This window comes from Hibiscus syriacus, unplaced genomic scaffold (genome assembly GCF_006381635.1).
Source record: "Hibiscus syriacus cultivar Baekdansim isolate YM2019G1 unplaced genomic scaffold, ASM638163v2 tig00110705_pilon, whole genome shotgun sequence".
Taxonomy (NCBI): domain Eukaryota; kingdom Viridiplantae; phylum Streptophyta; class Magnoliopsida; order Malvales; family Malvaceae; genus Hibiscus; species Hibiscus syriacus.
In genome coordinates, this window is record NW_024062831.1 from 466446 (window position 1) to 486482 (window position 20037).

At 33.5% G+C, this 20037-nt stretch overlaps 3 protein-coding genes and 1 pseudogene across 3 annotated transcripts; 2 read left to right on the forward strand and 2 right to left on the reverse strand.

The window, feature by feature from the left end:
- Nucleotides 1-20037, reverse strand: part of LOC120138762 — a 31596-nt pseudogene that overhangs the window by 10184 nt on the left and 1375 nt on the right.
- On the reverse strand, nucleotides 1013-3493 carry LOC120138763. Its single transcript, XM_039154170.1, has 3 exons — nucleotides 3069-3493; nucleotides 1508-1596; nucleotides 1013-1265 (listed from the first exon to the last, which is right to left on the reverse strand). Exons 1-2 carry the CDS (start codon nucleotides 3448-3450, stop codon nucleotides 1526-1528), a joined length of 453 nt encoding a protein of 150 aa, XP_039010101.1. The 5' UTR covers nucleotides 3451-3493; the 3' UTR covers nucleotides 1013-1265; nucleotides 1508-1525.
- Nucleotides 4115-10827, forward strand: LOC120138759 (conserved oligomeric Golgi complex subunit 4-like). The gene is made up of 2 exons (XM_039154167.1): nucleotides 4115-5806; nucleotides 10137-10827. The coding sequence occupies exons 1-2, from the start codon at nucleotides 4181-4183 to the stop codon at nucleotides 10764-10766; spliced, it is 2256 nt and encodes a 751-aa protein (XP_039010098.1). The 5' UTR covers nucleotides 4115-4180; the 3' UTR covers nucleotides 10767-10827.
- On the forward strand, nucleotides 11683-14698 carry LOC120138803. Its single transcript, XM_039154209.1, has 6 exons — nucleotides 11683-12165; nucleotides 12963-13059; nucleotides 13090-13355; nucleotides 13518-13712; nucleotides 13945-13990; nucleotides 14386-14698. Exons 1-6 carry the CDS (start codon nucleotides 11721-11723, stop codon nucleotides 14594-14596), a joined length of 1260 nt encoding a protein of 419 aa, XP_039010140.1. The 5' UTR covers nucleotides 11683-11720; the 3' UTR covers nucleotides 14597-14698.

Sequence of the window (20037 nt, forward strand, 5' to 3'; positions counted from 1 at the left end):
AATTTACATTTAATATTTAAATCTAAATAATTGTTTTATTAATATCGTTTGAAGATTTGAATTTGTTAAAATCTTAATTTTTTAAAAAATAAAAAATGTAAACTTATTATTTGTTTATAGCAATAGGAATTCATTAGGAGCGAAAGAAAAGAAGAAACAGATTTAGAGATTTAAATTCCAATTATTGATATTTTTAGTTCACTAAAAAAACAATTATTGAATATTATTGGAAAAGCGCAACAACTGATAGGTTTTAACTAGAAAGCGAAGCAAAAATCATTGTGATTGAGATCATCAATCTTTACCTAACAAATTGTAACTGAAAACATAGGGAATTAATCCTCTGATTAAATTCATTCAAAATAAGGTTGGTCTACTTTAATTTCAAAGTGACATACAAATGATTCTTTTATATATATAATTCACTGAAATTGATTCTTTTAGTATATTTATTCTGGTGAATAAATCTTTTAGCGAAGGTTTTTTCAATAAATAAGGCTTCAAACTTAAAATATGTGTAAGTGATATCAAACTAATTATCACTTTAATCAACACACGTTGATCATGAGTAGATATTATATCATAATCGCATTAAACTATTAAAATAAGATTTTTTTTATAATACTGATTTCGTAGAAGGAATTGAATTTTCTTTTATGGTATATAGATGGATTTTTATGATATTATTTTTATTTGTGGATTTTAAAATGGAAGGCACGTGGTAAAACATGCGATTTTTTAATTGTCCACTCAAATTTCTGTTAATAGGTTAACTAGAGTTAACGATCAAGTGATTAAAATCGAACGGATCGACAACGTAATGGACTAAAACCACACTTTTTTTTAAACCGGTGACCAAAATCAGACAGACAAAACACATAAGGGACCATCCGTAAAGTTTACCTAAAACATATTTACAAATATTTCCATGCTTCCTCTTTAAACACCATGACAAGTCCATTGTTTTCGTCGCCGAGAAACTTGGATTAACTACTTAATTTACATTGATCACTGATACATCATAAAGATAAAATTTTACAATCAGTATTCATAAGATTTGATTATTTACACTAGAAAAAAAATTGAAATATAACGAAGCTAAATCACATGAAGTACAACACACTTGATATGAGATGCATTTGAGCTGTGAAATTTTAGAAACGATTTATTTATACTCCACTAGACTACACTGCATCTGTACAATTCCTCCGGTCTGACTGAAATATGAGGTTTCTCAGGAATGCGTTCTTACACCCTTTCTAGACCTGCCAATGCGAGACAGGAACAGAACATGTTAAAAGTTGACTAAAACGCAACATGATACAAAACTCAAACACTAGCTCCACATGAATACACAAATTTTCCAGGTCTACTGTTTCTACAATTCTAGAGCCAGCAAATTTCATTAGCTATGATTGGTAATAGAAAAACTTCATAAAAGCAGTAAAATCTCCACACTTTTATCAGACGTGCAGAATTTTTAAGCAGCAAGCAAAATATAGCTTACCCCATATTAGTGAAAGCTTCATCCTTCCTCATCCTCGGATTTTGAAGTATTTGAAGCCATGTCCACCTCTGCTGGATGTGGGGCTCCGCCTGCAGTGTTGTAAAGAACATTATTTATTGGAACAGAAACTTAGCTCGATTAGTATATGCAATTACAATTAATAGGTCGAGTCTCGACATCTTTAATTCCTACTTCTATGCCTGTATTATATGTTGCTCCAGCTCTTCATTTTCCTAGAAGCACCTAAGTCTGAAACCTTTGTCAACACATATTTGGACTGAGGATATTGTAACAATAACTTAGCACAATTATCTTATTACCTTTAAGAGGTTATATCTAATAGGTCAGATCTCAACATCTTTAATTCCTTCTTCTATCCCTATACTAAATGTTGCTTCGATTCTCCATTTTTTCAAAAGTACTCAACCCTTTTCCTGACAGATATCCGGACCTGTGTCCCTTTAAGACCTTCCAAATATATGGAAAAACTTCAAAAAATATTAACCATAGCCATGTCAGACAGCAGATTCAAGTAACATAACTCGCAACACAATCTTATTTCTAAAAAAGAGAGAGGAAAAAAGAACATTATATTCTGTCAATCAGAAATGCTAAGGAAACAGGTCTCCATAGTCTCAATCTGAAGGGAGATTGTATCCCCATCATATTTTTTTTTATATGAATTGCAGGCCTCATTAAAAACCCCCTTCTTGACTAATGGAACTTTTGAGAAAGTTCCTTAATCAGCGGAGGGAGGAAAAGAGTGCCTTAGGATTTTATTGCTCAAGAAACACAGTACATAAAAAACAACCAGCAGACAGACTAAACACCATAAAAATTACAGAACATTTAAAACGACCAGTCCGCCCCTACACAATAGCGAAACTACCACATCCCCTACAACCACAATAAACCAAGACCCTACTGAATGACCTCTAAGGCAATAATGAGTGATCAGCCAATCCCCTGTTTAGCTAAGGTATCAGCCTCACAATTGCATCTCCTCGGTATATGTCTAATAATGATCGCCCTCTCCGAGATTAAGGAAGCAATTTTTTGAACCAGTAAACTAAGAAAAGGAGGAGATGAAGTCGGCAGTAAGATCCAATTGTTAAACATAGAGAAGCAAACGGCAATTCAAAAGTTCAAAATAAAAGAGGTTCTCTGTTACTTGCTGTGAACGTCTAAGGCTTCATTCGGCATTGCATTTGAACACAAATACAAGAATCAAGTGGTAAAGTTTAGAGTAAAAATGTCGCGAATTTTATTTTCTGTCAAGCACAAACATATTCTTATCTTTTACACGGTTAACGCAATTTTTCAATCGCTAAATTTCCAATGCAACCACGAATGCGAAATCTTAATAAGCTATGCCGAATTCATGAAAAATTATGTCAAAAACACAAAATCCAATAAATCTACCTCTTACAGCGCCAAGTTGAATTGGACATTAAATTCTTTTTTTCTTTTTTTTGAGTAAGAATTGTACATTAAATTCGAATTCTAATGCCGGAGTAATTTTTCGCCCAAAATTAACACGCAATTGGAAAATTGAAATTACCTTTGATGAAATAGTCGGAGGAGGGCCAACCTCGGACTGTGGTTGAGGTGGAGGAGGAAATGGGATCCTCTGGGGCCAACTTCTCAATGAGCTGGGTAAGGCCATAAGATTGAGCGGTGGGTGGGGGGACCCAGTAAGAAGATCCGGGGAGGAAAGGAAGCCAATCGGGTGCTGAACGGCGGACAATGATCCGGTGGATGGCGTCTTCGAGTTTCTGAAGGAGCGGATCGGTGTGGGGGTCGGCGTCGGAGGAAAGATCGGTGGTGTCGGGAAAGTCGGGTCGGTTGGATTGGGGTCGGAGGTAAAGGAGACGAAACGAGGAAGGGCGGGGTTTGAAGATTGGGGTAAGCTTTATTGTGGTTTGAAAAAGGGAAAGTGCCATTAAAACAGATAAAAGGAATTGCTGCTGCTGCTACCGCTACCGCTACCTATCAAATGTACACAAGCCAATCTATCACTTTCTATATTTATAGAAGGAACTAGACGGCTTTTTATCCATATATACCATTTTAAAGATCAATGGGTATTTTTTTTATAAACGATAAGTTTACTGATTGTACTATAGTTTATTTTAAATTTTAATTTAATTTATTGTTAAAAATTTAATGATAGTATTAATATGATATACTATAATATATTTTTAAATAACTTTATTTAATTAATAAAGTAGCGGTATATATTATTATTCTTATACCGTTAGTTATTATGAACTGTCACGTTGACATCATAAATTATTACATTAATATTATGAATCACCATAAAAATACTATAAATTACTAAATTAATACCGTAACAATCAATAACAAAAAAAAATCTATAAAAGGATTGCATGTAAATTTTTTATTTTATTTGAAGGTTAAAAAAGTAATATGAATACTACATTAACTATTTTTGAAAGTATAGGGGCATCAAGTGTCTTTATGCCAAATGAAAATAAAAATCAACTCCAAATGCTAATCGGACCGGGCCCAACTTAGGCATGGCTTGAGACCATGAACCATGTGCACCACTGCACAATATCTCATTTTCTTCCCAAAACTAAATCTGAATCTGAAACACCCATTGCTCGTAAATTTGCTTCTCAATAATTAGAAAGAGATACAGAGATAGAAATGCTGTCGACGCCGCGCGGCTCCGTCCCCAAAACCCTGGAAGCGGCGGAGCAGCAGGACGACACCTCCGCATCATCCTCCATCAAATTCGGGACTCCCGACGCCGTCGACTATGTCCGCTCCCTCACCGACGTCGGAACCATGACACGCCTCCTCCACGAGTGCATCGCCTACCAACGCGCCCTCGATGTCGACCTCGACACCCTCCTCTCCCAGCGCACCGATCTCGACAAGAGCCTCAATAACCTCCAAAGATCCGCAGACGTTCTAGACATTGTCAAGGCCGAAGCTGACCACATGCTCTCCAACATCACCTCCACCTGCGACCTCGCCGACCAGGTCAGCCGCAAGGTCCGCGAGCTCGACCTCGCTCAGTCAAGCGTCAACTCCACGCTCCATCGTATTGATGCCATTGTGGAGAGAGGGAATTGCATCGACGGCGTAAAAAGCGCTCTCGACGCTGAGGATTACGAATCTGCCACGAACTACGTGAGAACTTTTCTGGAAATAGATAATAAGTTTAAGGATTCCGGATCAGACCAAAGGGAACAGTTATTGGCGTCTAAGAAGCGGCTGGAGGCGATTGTAAAGAAAAAACTAATGGCAGCCGTGGATCAAAGGGATCATACTACAATTCTGCTATTCATTAAGCTTTATTCGCCTTTGGGACTTGAGGAAGAAGGGTTGCAAATTTATGTCGGGTATTTGAAGAAAGTGATCGGGATGAGATCAAGGTTAGAGTATGAGAATTTGGTCGAGTTGATGGAACAAAGTAATGGGCAAAATCAGAATAACCAGGTAAATTTTGTTGGGTGTTTGACTAATTTGTTCAAAGATATAGTTTTAGCTGTTGAGGAAAATGATGATATTTTAAGGAGTCTTTGTGGAGAAGATGGAGTGGTGTATGCAATTTTTGAGCTGCAAGAGGAATGTGATTCAAGGGGTTCTTTGATCTTGAAAAAATATATGGAATTTAGGAAATTGGCTAAATTATCGTCTGAAATCAATTCTCAAAATAAGAATTTGTTAACCGTTGGAGCGCCTGAAGGACCAAACCCAAGAGAGATTGAGTTGTATTTAGAGGAAATATTATCATTGATGCAACTGGGTGAAGATTACACACAATATATGATTTCAAAGATCAAAGGAATGACAACTGTGGATCCGGATTTAGCCCCAAGGGCTAAAAAAGCTTTTAGTAATGGAAGTTTTAGCAAGGTTGCTCAAGAGATTACTGGATTTTATGTGATTTTAGAGGGGTTCTTTATGGTGGAAAATGTGAGGAAAGCCATAGGAATTGATGAGCTTGTACCTGATAGCCTTACTACTTCAATGGTGGACGATGTATTTTATGTTTTGCAAAGCTGCTTGCGAAGGGCTATTTCTACTTCGAATATTAGCTCTGTTGTTGCCGTACTAAGTGGTGCTAGTAGCTTGCTGAATAATGAATACTATGAAGCCTTGCAACTGAAATTAAGAGAACCGAATCTGGGGGCAAAGCTGTTCTTGGGTGGTGTTGGTGTTCAAAAGACTGGGACGGAGATAGCTACGGCCCTCAATAATATAGATCTCAGCAGTGAGTATGTCTTGAAATTAAAACACGAAATTGAAGAGCAGTGTGCGGAGGTCAGTTGTATAGTTGCTTTTTGTTGTTCTAATTCGTTTATGCATCAAATTTCTTATGTTTCGGCCAGCTGCTACATACATATTATTGATTTTCCAAGATTTTTGTTTGCTTATTTAAGTACATGGTTTATTTCTTTCTAGTGTTATGAGTTGTGAAACATTGTTGGTTCTCCTTAATGCATAGAAACATTACAGTTTAAGAAGGCTCCGATTTGTAGGCAGGGTTCTTAGGGACTCGGAAAGGGGGAGGAAAAGAGGAAATGGACTATTAAAATCAATTCGTAAATGATCATTATTAGCTCCTTCTACATTGTATTTAAAATTTATATTATTTAGCTACAAATGTTGGGTTGGATAATGATGTTATGTTCGCATCAACTTGCTAATGTTTTGATAACTTTTAACTTAGGGAATTTCCATGTAAGTGTTAGGCTGAATTCTGGGATACTTAGGAGTTGGCCATAGAACGGCAGCTTTTCAGGAAGTCCAACCCTCTAGGCTCGAATCAATATTGGGGAAAGATTGGGATCATGGCATTAATCATATCTTTATTACTCTCATTCCTAAGACTTCTAACGGTGGTGACCTTAATGATTATAGACCTGTTAGCTTAGTTGGTGGATTATATAAGATCTTCTCTAAGTGTCTTTCGAGGAGGTTGAGGAGCTGTGTTTCAGACTTAATTAGTCCTACTCAGTTTGCTTTCACCCAAGGTAGACAAATATTGGATTGTTCATTAATTGCTAATGAAGGAGTAGATTTTTGAAGGAAAAATGAACTTAAAGGCTGTGTTTTCAAGGTTGATTTCAAGAAAGCGTATGATTCGGTTGATTGGGATATTTTGTTTCTAGTGATGGAGAAAATGGGATTTGGTCCCAAGTGGAGAGGTTGGATCAGAAAATGTGTTTCCACAACTTCTGTTTCGGTTTTAGTTAATGGAGTTCCAACTAAGGAAATCCCAATGGCAAAGGGACTTAGACAGGGATGTTCATTATCCCCTTTGTTGTTTAATTTTATTGGAGAATTTCTCAATTTGCTGATTTTAAAGGCTGTTGATCAGGGGATGTTTTCTAGGCTGGTTCTTGGCAGAAATGAATGATCATTCAATTTATCTCATCTACAGTTTGCGGATGATCTCATTATATTTTGTGGTGCATCTAAAATGTAGATTTTAAATGTGAAGAGGGTGCTTCGTGTGTTTCAAGTAATTTCAGGTTTACAGCTCAACATGAAGAAAAGTAAATTGTTTGGTGTTAATTTGAATGAGGAGGAAGTTCAGGATTGGGCTAACACTATCGGTTGTTCAGTTGGTAGTTTTCCCTCTGACTATCTAGGGCTTCCTTTGGGAGCTATTAGGAATTCTGCAGCTCTATGGAATTTAGTAGTTAATAATTTTACCAGAAAACTATCTGGGTGGAAAACTTCTTCACTTTCTTTACCAGGAAGATTGATATTGGTCAAGTCGGTTCTATGTTCGCTTCCTACTTATTATTTATCTTTATTTAAGTTACCAGCTTCGGTTCTTAAAACTCTCAACTCAATTATGTCCAATTTCTTATGGGGAGGAGGAAATGGTAAAAATAAAATTCATTGGGTTTCTTAGCCGAATGTGAGCAAACCAAAGATTGAGGGGGTTTAGGTGTTCTTAATCTAAACTTCATGAATAGAGCACTTCTTCAAAAATGGTCTTGGAGGTTTGCTAATGAAAGGGAGTCTGTTTGGAGGGCATTTATTTGCTCGAAATATAATCTGGATTCTTCACTGTTATTGTTTGACAGTAAAATCCCTCAAAAAGTCTCTTGGATTTGGAGACATCTGATTAATAATCACTTTGTGGAGGACACTTTTGGTTACAAGTTTAGAAGTTTGTGCAGTTTTCGAGTAGGAGATGGAAGATTAATTCGGTTTTGGCAGGACAATTGGGTTTTGGATTCTCCTCTTTTGCTCATTTTCCCTAGATTGTTTTCTATTTCCACTAATAAAATGGGTAAATTATTCGAATTTGGGGAATATAGCTCTTCGGGCTAGATTTGGGATGTGCAATTTCAAAGGAATTTAAATGACTGGGAATTAGAGCTGTGGGCTAATTTGATGGCTGTCATTTCCTCTATTTCACTATCAATGGAGATTTCTGATGGGATGATTTGGAAAGGTACTGGGGATGGGGTATACACTGTAAAATCTGGTATTAAGTTATGTTCATCCGATTCTTTGGGTTCGGAGGACGTCCATTTTTGGAAGAAGATTATTTGGAGGGGTGACTTGTCGTCAAGAGTGGAGTCTTTTATGTGGCAGGTTGTTTTAGGGAAGCTGGCTGTTAAGACAAAACATGTTAAAAGAGGTATTCAAGGTATTGAAGACGTGGTATGTCCTCTTTGCAAGTTGGAGGATGAGTCTTCCTCACATTTGTTTTTCTCTTGTTCGGTGGTTTGGGTTATGTGGAACAAATTTCTAAATTTCTGGAGGATAAAGACTGTTTTCCATGCTAATGCTAAAAGCTTTCTTCTTGCTTGGGCTGCTTTGAAGACTAACTCTCCTTTTTGGTCTTTAATTCAAGGGATCGTCATTTGGACAACTTGGAAAATAAGGAATCTAATTGTGTTTGAGGGGGGAAGTTAGATATGGCTGAATTTTTCTTCTTATCAAGGTTTAGGCTTGCTTCTTGGTTCCTAGCAAAGCACAAAGAGGTTTCTATCCCTAAAGATTCTCTTATTTCAGATCCTTCCTTAGGGGACTCGTGTTCTCTTAATTCCAAACAGATTGTTTCTGTTTTTCCTTGGTCCCCTCCTCCTAAAGGTTTTGTAAAACTTAATGTTGACGCAGCTACTACTAGAGATTGGAAGAAGAGTGGGATAAGAGGAGTTTTAAAGGATTCCTCAGGGTTGACCTTAGGCTTTTTCAAGGAAACTGCTGGTCCGGGGCCTCCGACCTTTATGGAATTAAAAGCTATTCAGAAGGGGTTGTTGTTCTATGCTGATTTTCGAGAGAGCTTCAAGGACCGTTTGATTATTGAAAGTGACAGCAAGGTGGCGGTGGATTGGGTTAAGGAGGTGGAATTATGTCATGATGTTTATGCTTTTATGGTTAAAGATATTGTTCATAGGCTTGATGTATTACATGGTGTTGTTAGATGGTAATAGGACAGCCAATTTAGAGGATGATGCCTTAGCTAAAGAAGGAATTGGCTGATTTAGTGTTGTTTACTGTGGATGGTTTATGGGTGTTTACTGTTTTTATGTTTTTCATGGGGGTGTTTTGTAGGTTGTATCTTATGTAATTTCTTTTGTTCAATAATATCTTAAGGCACTCTTTTCCTCCTTCCGCTGATTAAGGAGCTTCTCTACAAGCTCCTTTAATCAAGGAGGAGGTTTTTAACGAGGCTTGAAATTCTTATAAAAAAATGATATATACAATATGCTTTTTTGTAAGGCAATAGAAGCCAAAAAAACAAATCCTGCTTCATTGGCTTTGCCTTTAATTGCTTTTACTTGTACCTTTCATCTTCCCACTAGTGCTTTTACTAGTAAGAAACTGGATGATATAAAACTCTCTGCTTCTCAATTTTAGTATTCAACAGCTAAGATGGGACCAAAAGGAAACCAAGCATCATATTGACTGGCAAAATAATTTTTTTTTTGCATATTTTGCAGATAAATTGGACCATTCTTAGAGTTCATTAACATAATTATATATCTTAAGCTTATTTTATATACATACACATACGCATATGCACATACATATGGCGCCTTACTTCACCCTGGAGGGCACTTTTTTTTTTGGCACCTTGCACTTCTGGCAATTCAATTGTTCTAGCACCTAGAGTGCGCCTTGTTCCCCGACAGCATTGCCTTCAAAACTGAACTTTCTTCCCTAATATTTCCAGCTATATAATATACTTTATAGTTATGTGTTGTAGAAGAAGCAAAATGGTTGGCACTCATGGATCCAAAAGTTCCTGAAGATTAGTACTAGAGTATGTCATCATGTTGAATATCATACAAGTAAGAACTTGATAATTTTCCAAGATTGTTTCTCTTGGGAGAGCTTGTGGTGCCAATTATTACTTCTAGCTGACTGAAAGGCGCAATGGCACCTGCACCAGAAATGAGAAATATTTCATAGTAGGAATTCATGCTGGTGAAAAATGTTTTATATCCTCAGTCCTTTAATGTTGGAATAGAGGTGTGCAGTTTGGTTGTATTGCTAGCTAAGCTAGAGATTCTATACATTGTATTGTAATTTACGCTTGCCTTTTGTTGCTTGTGACTGTTTTTTATATTTATCCTGTCATCCAAGTACAGCATTGTGTATGCGTTTTCATTCTCTTCAGGTCTTTCCGGCACCGGCTGAAAGGGAAAGGGTAAAATCTTGTTTGTCCGAGTTGGCTGACTTGAGCAACACTTTCAAGCAAGCCCAGAATGCTGGAATGGAACAACTAGTGGCTACTGTGACACCTCGAATCCGTCCAGTACTAGACAGTGTAGCAACCATCAGCTATGAGCTATCAGAGAGTGAATATGCTGAGAACGAGGTGAATGATCCATGGGTACAGAGGCTTCTTCATGCTGTTGAAATAAACGTGGCTTGGCTCCAACCCCTAATGACTACAAACAACTACGATTCATTCGTACATTCGGTGATTGATTTCATTGTGAAGAGGCTGGAAGTGATAATGATGCAGAAACGGTTTAGTCAACTTGGCGGCCTTCAGCTCGACAGAGATACCCGAGCTTTGGTAAGCCATTTTTCAGGGATGACTCAGAGAACCGTGAGAGACAAATTTGCTCGGCTTACACAGATGGCAACCATCCTCAACTTGGAAAAGGCATCGGAGATTCTGGATTTCTGGGGAGAAAACTCGGGACCTATGACCTGGAGACTTACCCCAGCTGAGGTTAGGAGAGTTATGAGTTTAAGGGTTGATTTCAAACCTGAAGCAATTGCTGCTTTGAAATTGTAATCCACACATCTTCCTCGTTTTTAATACCTACATATATATATATATATGCATTTGTCATTTAGAAGAGTATGGGCCTTTTACGTTACTGTTGCTGCCATTGTTTTGTAATATTTGTTATTGTGTTACAAAAATTCAGAATACATGCCATAAAATTGAAAAAAGTTTCTTCTTTTTTCCCCTTTGGGATTTTAATTTTAGATGTAATACGAGAGGTTTGAGTTTGAATTTTAGGATTTAATATTCTTCCCCTATCCTTGGGCAATGACTAAAAATTTGCTGATTCAACAATATTGAAATCCCAAGAACGGCTAAAATATTGAGAATTTATTTAAAATATATATTTGGAATCGAAAAAAAATAAATTTAAAGCCTATAAATCTGTTTTCTTTATTGTGTTTTGTGTTTTTTTAACAAATCATTTTTCTTTTTAAAAGTTTAATTAAAAAAATAAATACTTAATTTTTTTTCACTTTTAGTGTTTAAAGTGTTTTTTTTTATCAAAATAAATGTTTAACGGTTTTTTAATATCATTTTAAGGTTAATTTCGTCACATTTATAAAAAAAATCGTTAACCCTTAAAATGTGACGTGTGATGTATTTATAATTTTCTAAAAAAATATTTTAAAAAAACTTTAATTTTCTAAAACTCATTATTGTCGTCCGTTGTTGTCATCGAATAACTACCTACTTGTTGTCGAATGTTTACCGTCGTCATTGTTGAATCCCACTGTCGTTCATCCAACATTTTAATCCTACTATTATCCATCGAATATTTATGTGAATTGATATACGAAAGAAAACTTTTAATGTAAATATTCCTACATGATTATCAGTTTGTTAAGTATTGATGATTAAGTTAGCTAATATACCTATAACATTTTGACTTGAAGGTCTGACATTTGTTCAACCAAATCTAGTTGAAAAGCTTATTTGGCAGCTACAAAAGTGTAGTAGATGGATTTCTTGAAAGTCAATAAGTTGAGGAAATTCTACAAGTCGGGCCCTGAAAAGGGTTTGGAGGAAAATGATGTGCCACAACCAGAAGAACCAAAGAATGTCAAGTGTGGTGGTGACATTGATTTAAATGGATCATCCAAAGCCGAATCCGCTGCAGCCGACGTCGAGGATGATAATGATGATGATTTCATAACAAATGAGGTACAGAGGAGATTGAAAGAACTAAGAAGAAACAGTTTCATGGTCTTAATTCCAGAGGAAGAAGAAGAGTTGTATTTAGAACAAGAGGAAGCTGAGGCTGGTGAGACCAGCTCGAGTGAGTGGAGGGATGTGGAAGCAGAAGGCAGACAATGGTGGGGTGGGATTGATGCAGTTTATGAAAAGTATTGCGAGCGGATGTTGTTCTTTGATTGGATAATTGCGCAGCAGATCAAGAATGCTGGTATACATTTCCATTTTCTCTGTTGCATTGTCATATCTTATATCGTAGGAAGCAAGCTCTTAGTGCCTTTAATTCATCACGAACATACTGTTGCTTCATTGGTTGAAATTTTTTAATTACAAGTGCCTTTTGTCTGCACTTCACTAGCATAACGAAACAATTGACGAGGTCCAAATGTATAAGGTCTTTGTGTGATGAGGCATGATTCAGGTTTCATATGTGTGACCATCATCTTTTTGTGATACGAGTCTCCATCAAGTTACTTGAGAAACAATATTGTCTGAATTAATAAACAAAATCAACTTGTGAGGTATGCAACTATTTAGAGTATTGTATTATGGAGCAATGCTACCTGCTTAGACTCTCAATCAGGTTCCTTAACCTTATTCTTAGTTGCCAATTTCTATGTCCTTATGATTGAAAAGAGTTTTCTTGAAACTCAGTATGTTGGATTCTTGATGTTCACTTCAGTGTTGGGAGTAGGGATGCATCGAAAGGTTAATTGCTGTCATGCTTCGTCCTTTTTTTAATTTTATTATATTCCTACTTTTTTCTTTGCCTTTAGGCTGTAAGCTTATCTATGTTCATAAATCGGAGATATTTATGTCTCGATGAGATCATACAGCACAGGTAGATGCATAAATGAGGAATAATATTTGCTGGCAGTGTCCTTTTTCTGAAAAATATTTTTCTTCAAGACGAATAGTACTAAGTAATATCTGTAGGATCATTGGGACTTAAAAGTTTGTTATTTATGTTGTTGCTTAGAGTGGACGTGTCATTCTGTTGACTTACAGGCTCCACAAATCTTTCACCAAAATTTGCATCTAAGAAACTTGCATCTCCTCCGAGTCGCCTTTCATTGAAGAGGATTGAAGAACCCGATGTAGAAACCGAGTAACTGCAGCAGCCAACATATGACCTGTATCAGGAGCTTGAGATAGCATATGTAGCTCAAATTTGCTTAACTTGGGAGGCACTTCATTGTCAATACACACAAACCCAGATAGTTTTGTGCCAACCCGATAGTCCCACTTGTTACAACCAAAGTGCTCAGCTCCTTCAACAGTTCCAAGTCTTAATACAAAGGTTCATCGAAAACGAACCTTTTCAGGATGGTCTTAGAGCTGAAATATATGCCCGTGCTAGACATGTTTTGCCTAAACTGCTTCAAATTCCAAGTATACAAGGTAATCTTTGATGATCATCGAGCAAAAGTAGGAAACTTTGATTTCTTGACTAAAACTTTTGTGGCCTGACTATTCTTTTTCAGTTTACAAACTAAACAAGGACTGTATTTGAGGATGTTTCTATTTTCTTTTACTTAAGCGTAATGTTTCGAAACTTTTCAGGTTTGGATCAGAAGGCTAAGGTGGAAGATAAATCAGATCATGTGGTCCTTGCCTCTGATATCACCAAGATCATTGAGAGTGTAATCCTTGCATTCCAGCTGTTTGTAAAAATTGACAAGAAAAAACATAGTTTGTTTGGAAATCAGAATCTGATGGCTACCCCCTCTTCAACAAGTTCAATCTTTATTAGAGATGGTAATTTCATCCTACACGATCCGTTTCAACTTTATAGGATACTACAAGATTATGTTCCATGAGAATTGCTCTGCTCAATTACTGCCCCTTCATTATCAATAGTTTATTTGCTTTGATGCTCCAGTGTGCATGGATGAACTGCCGTTTTATTAAGAATTGTATCTCTATCCGGTAACATTGCAGTACATTGTTTAGTTTGGTTCATTCTCTTCTATCAGCTACATTATTTTAGATGATGAAAACTGCCTACAAACTGAAGAAAAAGTTGGCCGATTATGGTACATACTTACTAGAATGCATTGATTTTCCATTACTTGTTTCCATGGAAGAACAAAAGTCTCAAATAAAAGCTTTTTAAACTGATAAAATTTGGATTTCAAATTAACTTGATACCGGGACCAATTTAAGCAAGATCTTGGTCTACAAACATCACTTTACTAGTCTTTCACCTGCTATATTGCATTGGAATATGTTGTTCCAACCCCTCGTTTTCCTTCTTTGTGCCTGGTACCGTATTTGGCGCAATTCGAACATGCATCTCTCATCGGTCAAGGGGACGGTGCTGTTCAAACGACCGACCATCTGGATTTACTCATTATAACCTATGATGTTGTACAATGTTTTCATTTCTATCTGCAGAAAGGGATGAAGCTGAAGGAATTGCGTAAAAGAGGAAAGGGTGGAAAAAGAAATCCTGGCCGCAGATACCAGACGAAGTTCCGTTGTTGTTTGGCCTCATTGACATCAAAATTATATCCCGGGTTCTCAGAATTGCAAGGATCAGTAAAGAGCAGTTGTTTTGGTGTGAAGAAAAGATTAAGAAACCGGATTTATGTGATGGGAAATTGCAGAGAGACCCATCGCCCATCCTTTTCCCATGCTGATTGCCGTTGATCGACAGAGCCGGTTTAACGGATGGTAAGCTGCCGAAATACCACTCTCTTCATCTTTTAGAACAAAGTGTGGCTACTGATTTTCTCCTGGGAATGCTAGTTGTTGGAAATATGGGCCGCAAAATAATATTGTTAGTACTTACAGAAAAGATAAATAATAATTTAAAAGAAACATATTGATAAATCGTGTTGTGGTAAAATTATTGTCTTATAAACGAATTCATCTCGATGTGTGTAATCGTTGCAGTAGGCGAGTCGTTCCCTTAAGGTTAATACGGCTCTCCTAGAATTCGTACACCCGAAAACTGGAGTGAACTTAGTGGTTTTGCTCTTCTTTCAACTCAAACAACACTGAAAATAGAAGAGTGATTCAAAGTAAATGTTTGCTTGGGATATTTCAAAATGAATGAAATTGTCCACTATTTATAGATTAAATAGTGATGGCAAAATTATCATTTCCAATATTAGTGGATTGAGCATTATTAACATTCAATACTAATTGATGAGCATTATCCAATACTAGTAGATTGAGCATTATTACCATTTAATACTAGTTGAATGAGCATTATCCAACACTAGTAGATTGAGCATTATCAACAATAGTGACATGCTTTGGAATTGCATTGACATTTTATAGTGTTGGGGTAACCTATTATCTTACCTCTCCCTTATCCTATTACATATGAAAACAAGGGACATTTATTTCCCATTAAGTAAGGGTGTAAAAAGTTGACCCGACTTGCAAAACTGACTGAAACTGACTCGAATCAAAATTGTTTTTAACATGCGCTGAAGCGATCCGAAACCGACTCGAGTCGGAACTGGTGTTTACCTGAATCCGAATTGGACCTGGAAATTGTGGATCTGAACTCGACCTGTATCCGACTGATATGAACCCGAAACCGAGATTGACCTGATAAATAACTTGTATTACCCGACCTGTTTTCAACCTGATCTGTTTTTAACCTGATCTGTTTTCAACCTGCCTTGTTTTTTAACCTTATCTGATATTTACCTGACTTATATATTACCATGGACGAAATTATAATATTTTAATAAAATTATGAGTTTTTTAGTTTATGATGTAATTACAAAATTAATATAATTACTTTTTAAATGTTATAATAAAATATTTATTATGATAATTAAATTAATAAATAGACCTATTATATAAATTATTTAATAAAATTAATAAAATTATTTAAATGTATAATAGATAAAACATTATTAATAATTCAAAGGAAAATTAATATAGTTTAATTTATATAAATTATATAGTTTAATTTATATAAAGAAAAAATAATATTAATAATGAAAGTATTTATTATGTAATATATATTAACGTTTTACATTATTAATATAAATAATTTTGACAATACATTAGTTACATAGACTCAATACATAAGCCCACTCTTTTATTACAAATATATATGCATTAGTGCTGGTCTATTTATATTAGGATTTAGGGTTTATTGTTTATGATTTAGAGTTTAGGGTTTAGAGTTTATATATATTAATACATTAGTTTACATAGACCCAATACATAAGCCTACTCTTTTATTACAAATATATATTAATTTCATTTGCATAATTAGTATTTTAGTTGTATGTTAGGTTAATTCACATTAATAACTCATTTATTTTGTTGTTATGAATAAGTAATAATAAAACGAAAAAATAAGTCTATTTGCAACGGTGCTTATCCATTTACATTAGTTACATAGGTCCAATACACAAGGTCACTCTTTTATTACAAATATATATGCATTAGTGCTAGTCTATTTATATTAGGGTTTAGGGTTTATAGTTTAAGATTTAAAATTTAAGGTTTAGAGTTTATATATATTAATACATTAGTTTACATATGCCTAATACATAAGCCCACTCTTTTATTATAAATATATATTAATTTCATTTGCATAATTAGTATTTTAGTTGCATGTTAGGTTAATTCACATTAATAACTCATTTATTTTGTTGTTATGAATAAGTAATAATAAAACGCAAAAACAAGTCCATTTGCAATAGTGCTTGTCCATTTACATTAGTTACATAGGTCCAATACACAAAGCCACTCTTTTATTACAAATATATATGCATTAGTGCTAGTCCATTTACATTAAAGTTTATGGTTTATGGTTTAATGTTTATGGTTTAAAGTTTAGGGTGTATAGTTTATGATTTAGGGTTTAGAATTTCTATAAACTATAAACTTTATTACTTTATATAATTTATGCATAGTGTTTCAATAAACTATATAAGTAATTTACTTTATATATATATACATGGTTTATACATACATATTATATAAAATTATTTAATAAAATTAATAAAATTATTTAAATGTAAATTATATAAAACATGATTAATTAGGTGTTAAATAATTAATATGTCATATTGCATATTATATGGTTCATAAATAGTAGTACATGTCATATTAATTTCATTTGCATAATTAATATTTTAGTTGCATGTTAGGTTAATTCACATTAATAGCCCATTTATTTTGTTGTTATGAATAAGTAATAATAAAACTAAAAAATAAGTCCATTTGCATTAGTGTTTATCCATTTACATTAGTTTACATAGGCTCAATACATAAGCTCACTCTTTTATTACAAATATATACGCATTAGTGCTAGTCCATTTACATTATGGTTCATGGTTTAGGATTTAGGGTTTAATGTGTATGGTTTAGTATTTAGGGTTTAGGGTTTAGGTTTTTTTTTAATAAACTATATATTTTATTATTTTATATAGTTTATGCATATTGTTTCTATAATATATATATATATAATCTATTGATTACTTATATTAGTTATACATACATATATATACTATATTAATATAAATTATAATTTATAAACTATATATTTTATATAGTTTATACATATATAGTTTATATACATACATACATACGTACATATATATAAAATTAAAAGTAATTAGAATGTATACAGGATTATATTGCATCGAATTAAAAATTCAAGAAGATATTTACAATTAAACCATGACTAAAATGAAAGAAATAAAAATAAAAAACAAGTGGAAAAATAATTATTGCTAGAGGAGCATGAGCCTAATTAAACTAAAAATCTTGTTGGACACTATCCTTGGCTCTAACTTCCCAAAATTTTCTATTATCTCTAAATTTCTCAATTTCCCTCTAAATTCTCAATTTCCCTATATTCTCAAAATTTTTCAATTTCCCTCTAAATTCCCAAATAAAATCAAATTTTTTCACACAAAAGAATCTTTCTTTTAAAAAGTTTTATCCCACCACTCACTTTGAATAATATATATATATATATATATATTATATTAATATAAATTATAGTTTATAAACTATATATTTTTTATAGTTTATACATATATTTTATATATATATAGTTCATATAAACATAATTTATATATAGCTTATAATAATTATATAGTTATAATATAAATAGTTTATATAAAAATTTATATATAAACTTATATTATATATATATTATATTTTTCAATTTTTTAAATAAATTCAATTTACTATATTTTTATTATTTATTCACATTTTACATTTATTTCAATTTAATCCTTTTGTTTTTTTAATTTATTTCAATTTTAAGTCTTTCACTTTTACATGTATTCAATTTAGTCCTTAAATTTATATTTAGATCTTCATTTGGCCCATTGTTAGTTGTTATTTGTATTTTTGTAACTAGCCCATAACTTTTAAAATGTGTTTAATTTAGTCATTTTTTATATTAATTTAAACCTCGCATTTTAAATTTATTTCGATTTAGTCCCTTACCTATGTGTGTTGTTTAATTTATATTTTAAAATTTTATTTTTAATTTTACATTTCTTCAATTTTGTCCTTAAATTTATATTTTTTACAAAATTGATTCATGAATATTTATTTTTGTCTTAATTTACTCGAAATCATATACAATTACAACTTGCAATTCAACAATCACGAAAGATGACAAAATAATTAATTCAAAAATAGAAACGACCCGACTTGAACTCAATCCGTATCCGGTAAAACATCCGACCTGAATTTTATCTGTCAATGATGTGACCCGATCTGAACGAGATCCGACTGAAGTCCACCCGAATCTAAATTAACCTGTTCTTTATCTGCTTCGGACCTGAACTGTTTTGACCTGAATTGACATCGATCCGAACTGAAAATGACCTGACCTAAACCCGATATGGATCTGGTGTCAAATCAACTTGACTTTACATGTACTCGATTTTACCCGACCTGCCAAGATCCGACTGAAACCTTTCTGATTACCTGATTTTACAACCTTACCATTAAGCATGAAACAAATGTAACATGGACGGATTCAAATTTCGAGTATTCTTCTAGTATGATAATTGATATTTGATCTATTATTTAATTCATTTAAATATAATATTGTATAAATTTACTATTAATATTTTCAATTTAGTTTTCTTTGTTTGCAATGTTATAATTTAAAATTGTAATATTATTTAAAAGATATAACAAAAATGTAGTATGCCACACCACAAGCTTTTATTCAAAGATTAAGGTTGACGATTTCATTCAACAATTTTCTCCGCAAGCCTATGCAAGAAATTAATCTCGTGTTATCCTAAATTATAATTTTAAATTTTAAAATGTTACTTTTATCTGTATTTTATTTTTGAAAATAAAGAGAAATGCTTAAAGGGGAAATAATAAAATCTTTAAATAAATTAATATGAATTTCTAAACATGTTATTTCTTTTACGTAATAGTGTCACCAACACCTTTTACCTTCAATACCAAGCACTTTTTTTGTTTTCATTTCTTTGTACTTCGGTTTTTCTTTCTGTCTTGGGTAAACTATATGTTTAATACTTGAATGATTAATTTTGTTCTATTTTAGTATCTAAACTTTAATTTTTTTTTCAAAATCATACAAATATTTAGTTTAGTTTTCAATTTTATTCCCTCCAATAACAAAATTATTGAAATGACATTTTTCAACATCATCACCTTATTAGGACACGTCAACTCACTATTAAGTTTTTAATAATGAGATATTAAATTGAAACCTAAACTAAATATTATATATAATTTAAAAAAAAGTATTTTAAAATGGAATAAAATTGATATTTAAATACCAAACGTGTTGTTTTTTACATCTACTACCAAAACTGGATAACCTACACCCTGAACTGTGTGTCAACTTTGGACCGACTACTTTACTGTTGAAAAGTCTTTATTTGAATGTAATTATATAAAAGAAGGCATATGCACATGAATATAAATATTTCTAATGTTACTTTTCAACAGGAAGAAAAAAAAATACCGACCCAGCCCGAGCCAAAACTGATGAAAGAGTTGAAAAACTTCAGATCACTGCCGTCCGGATCGACCGTGTAAAATAGGAAACAATCCTCAAAATTAATGCATCAATGTCTGTAAATTGTTTGATTAA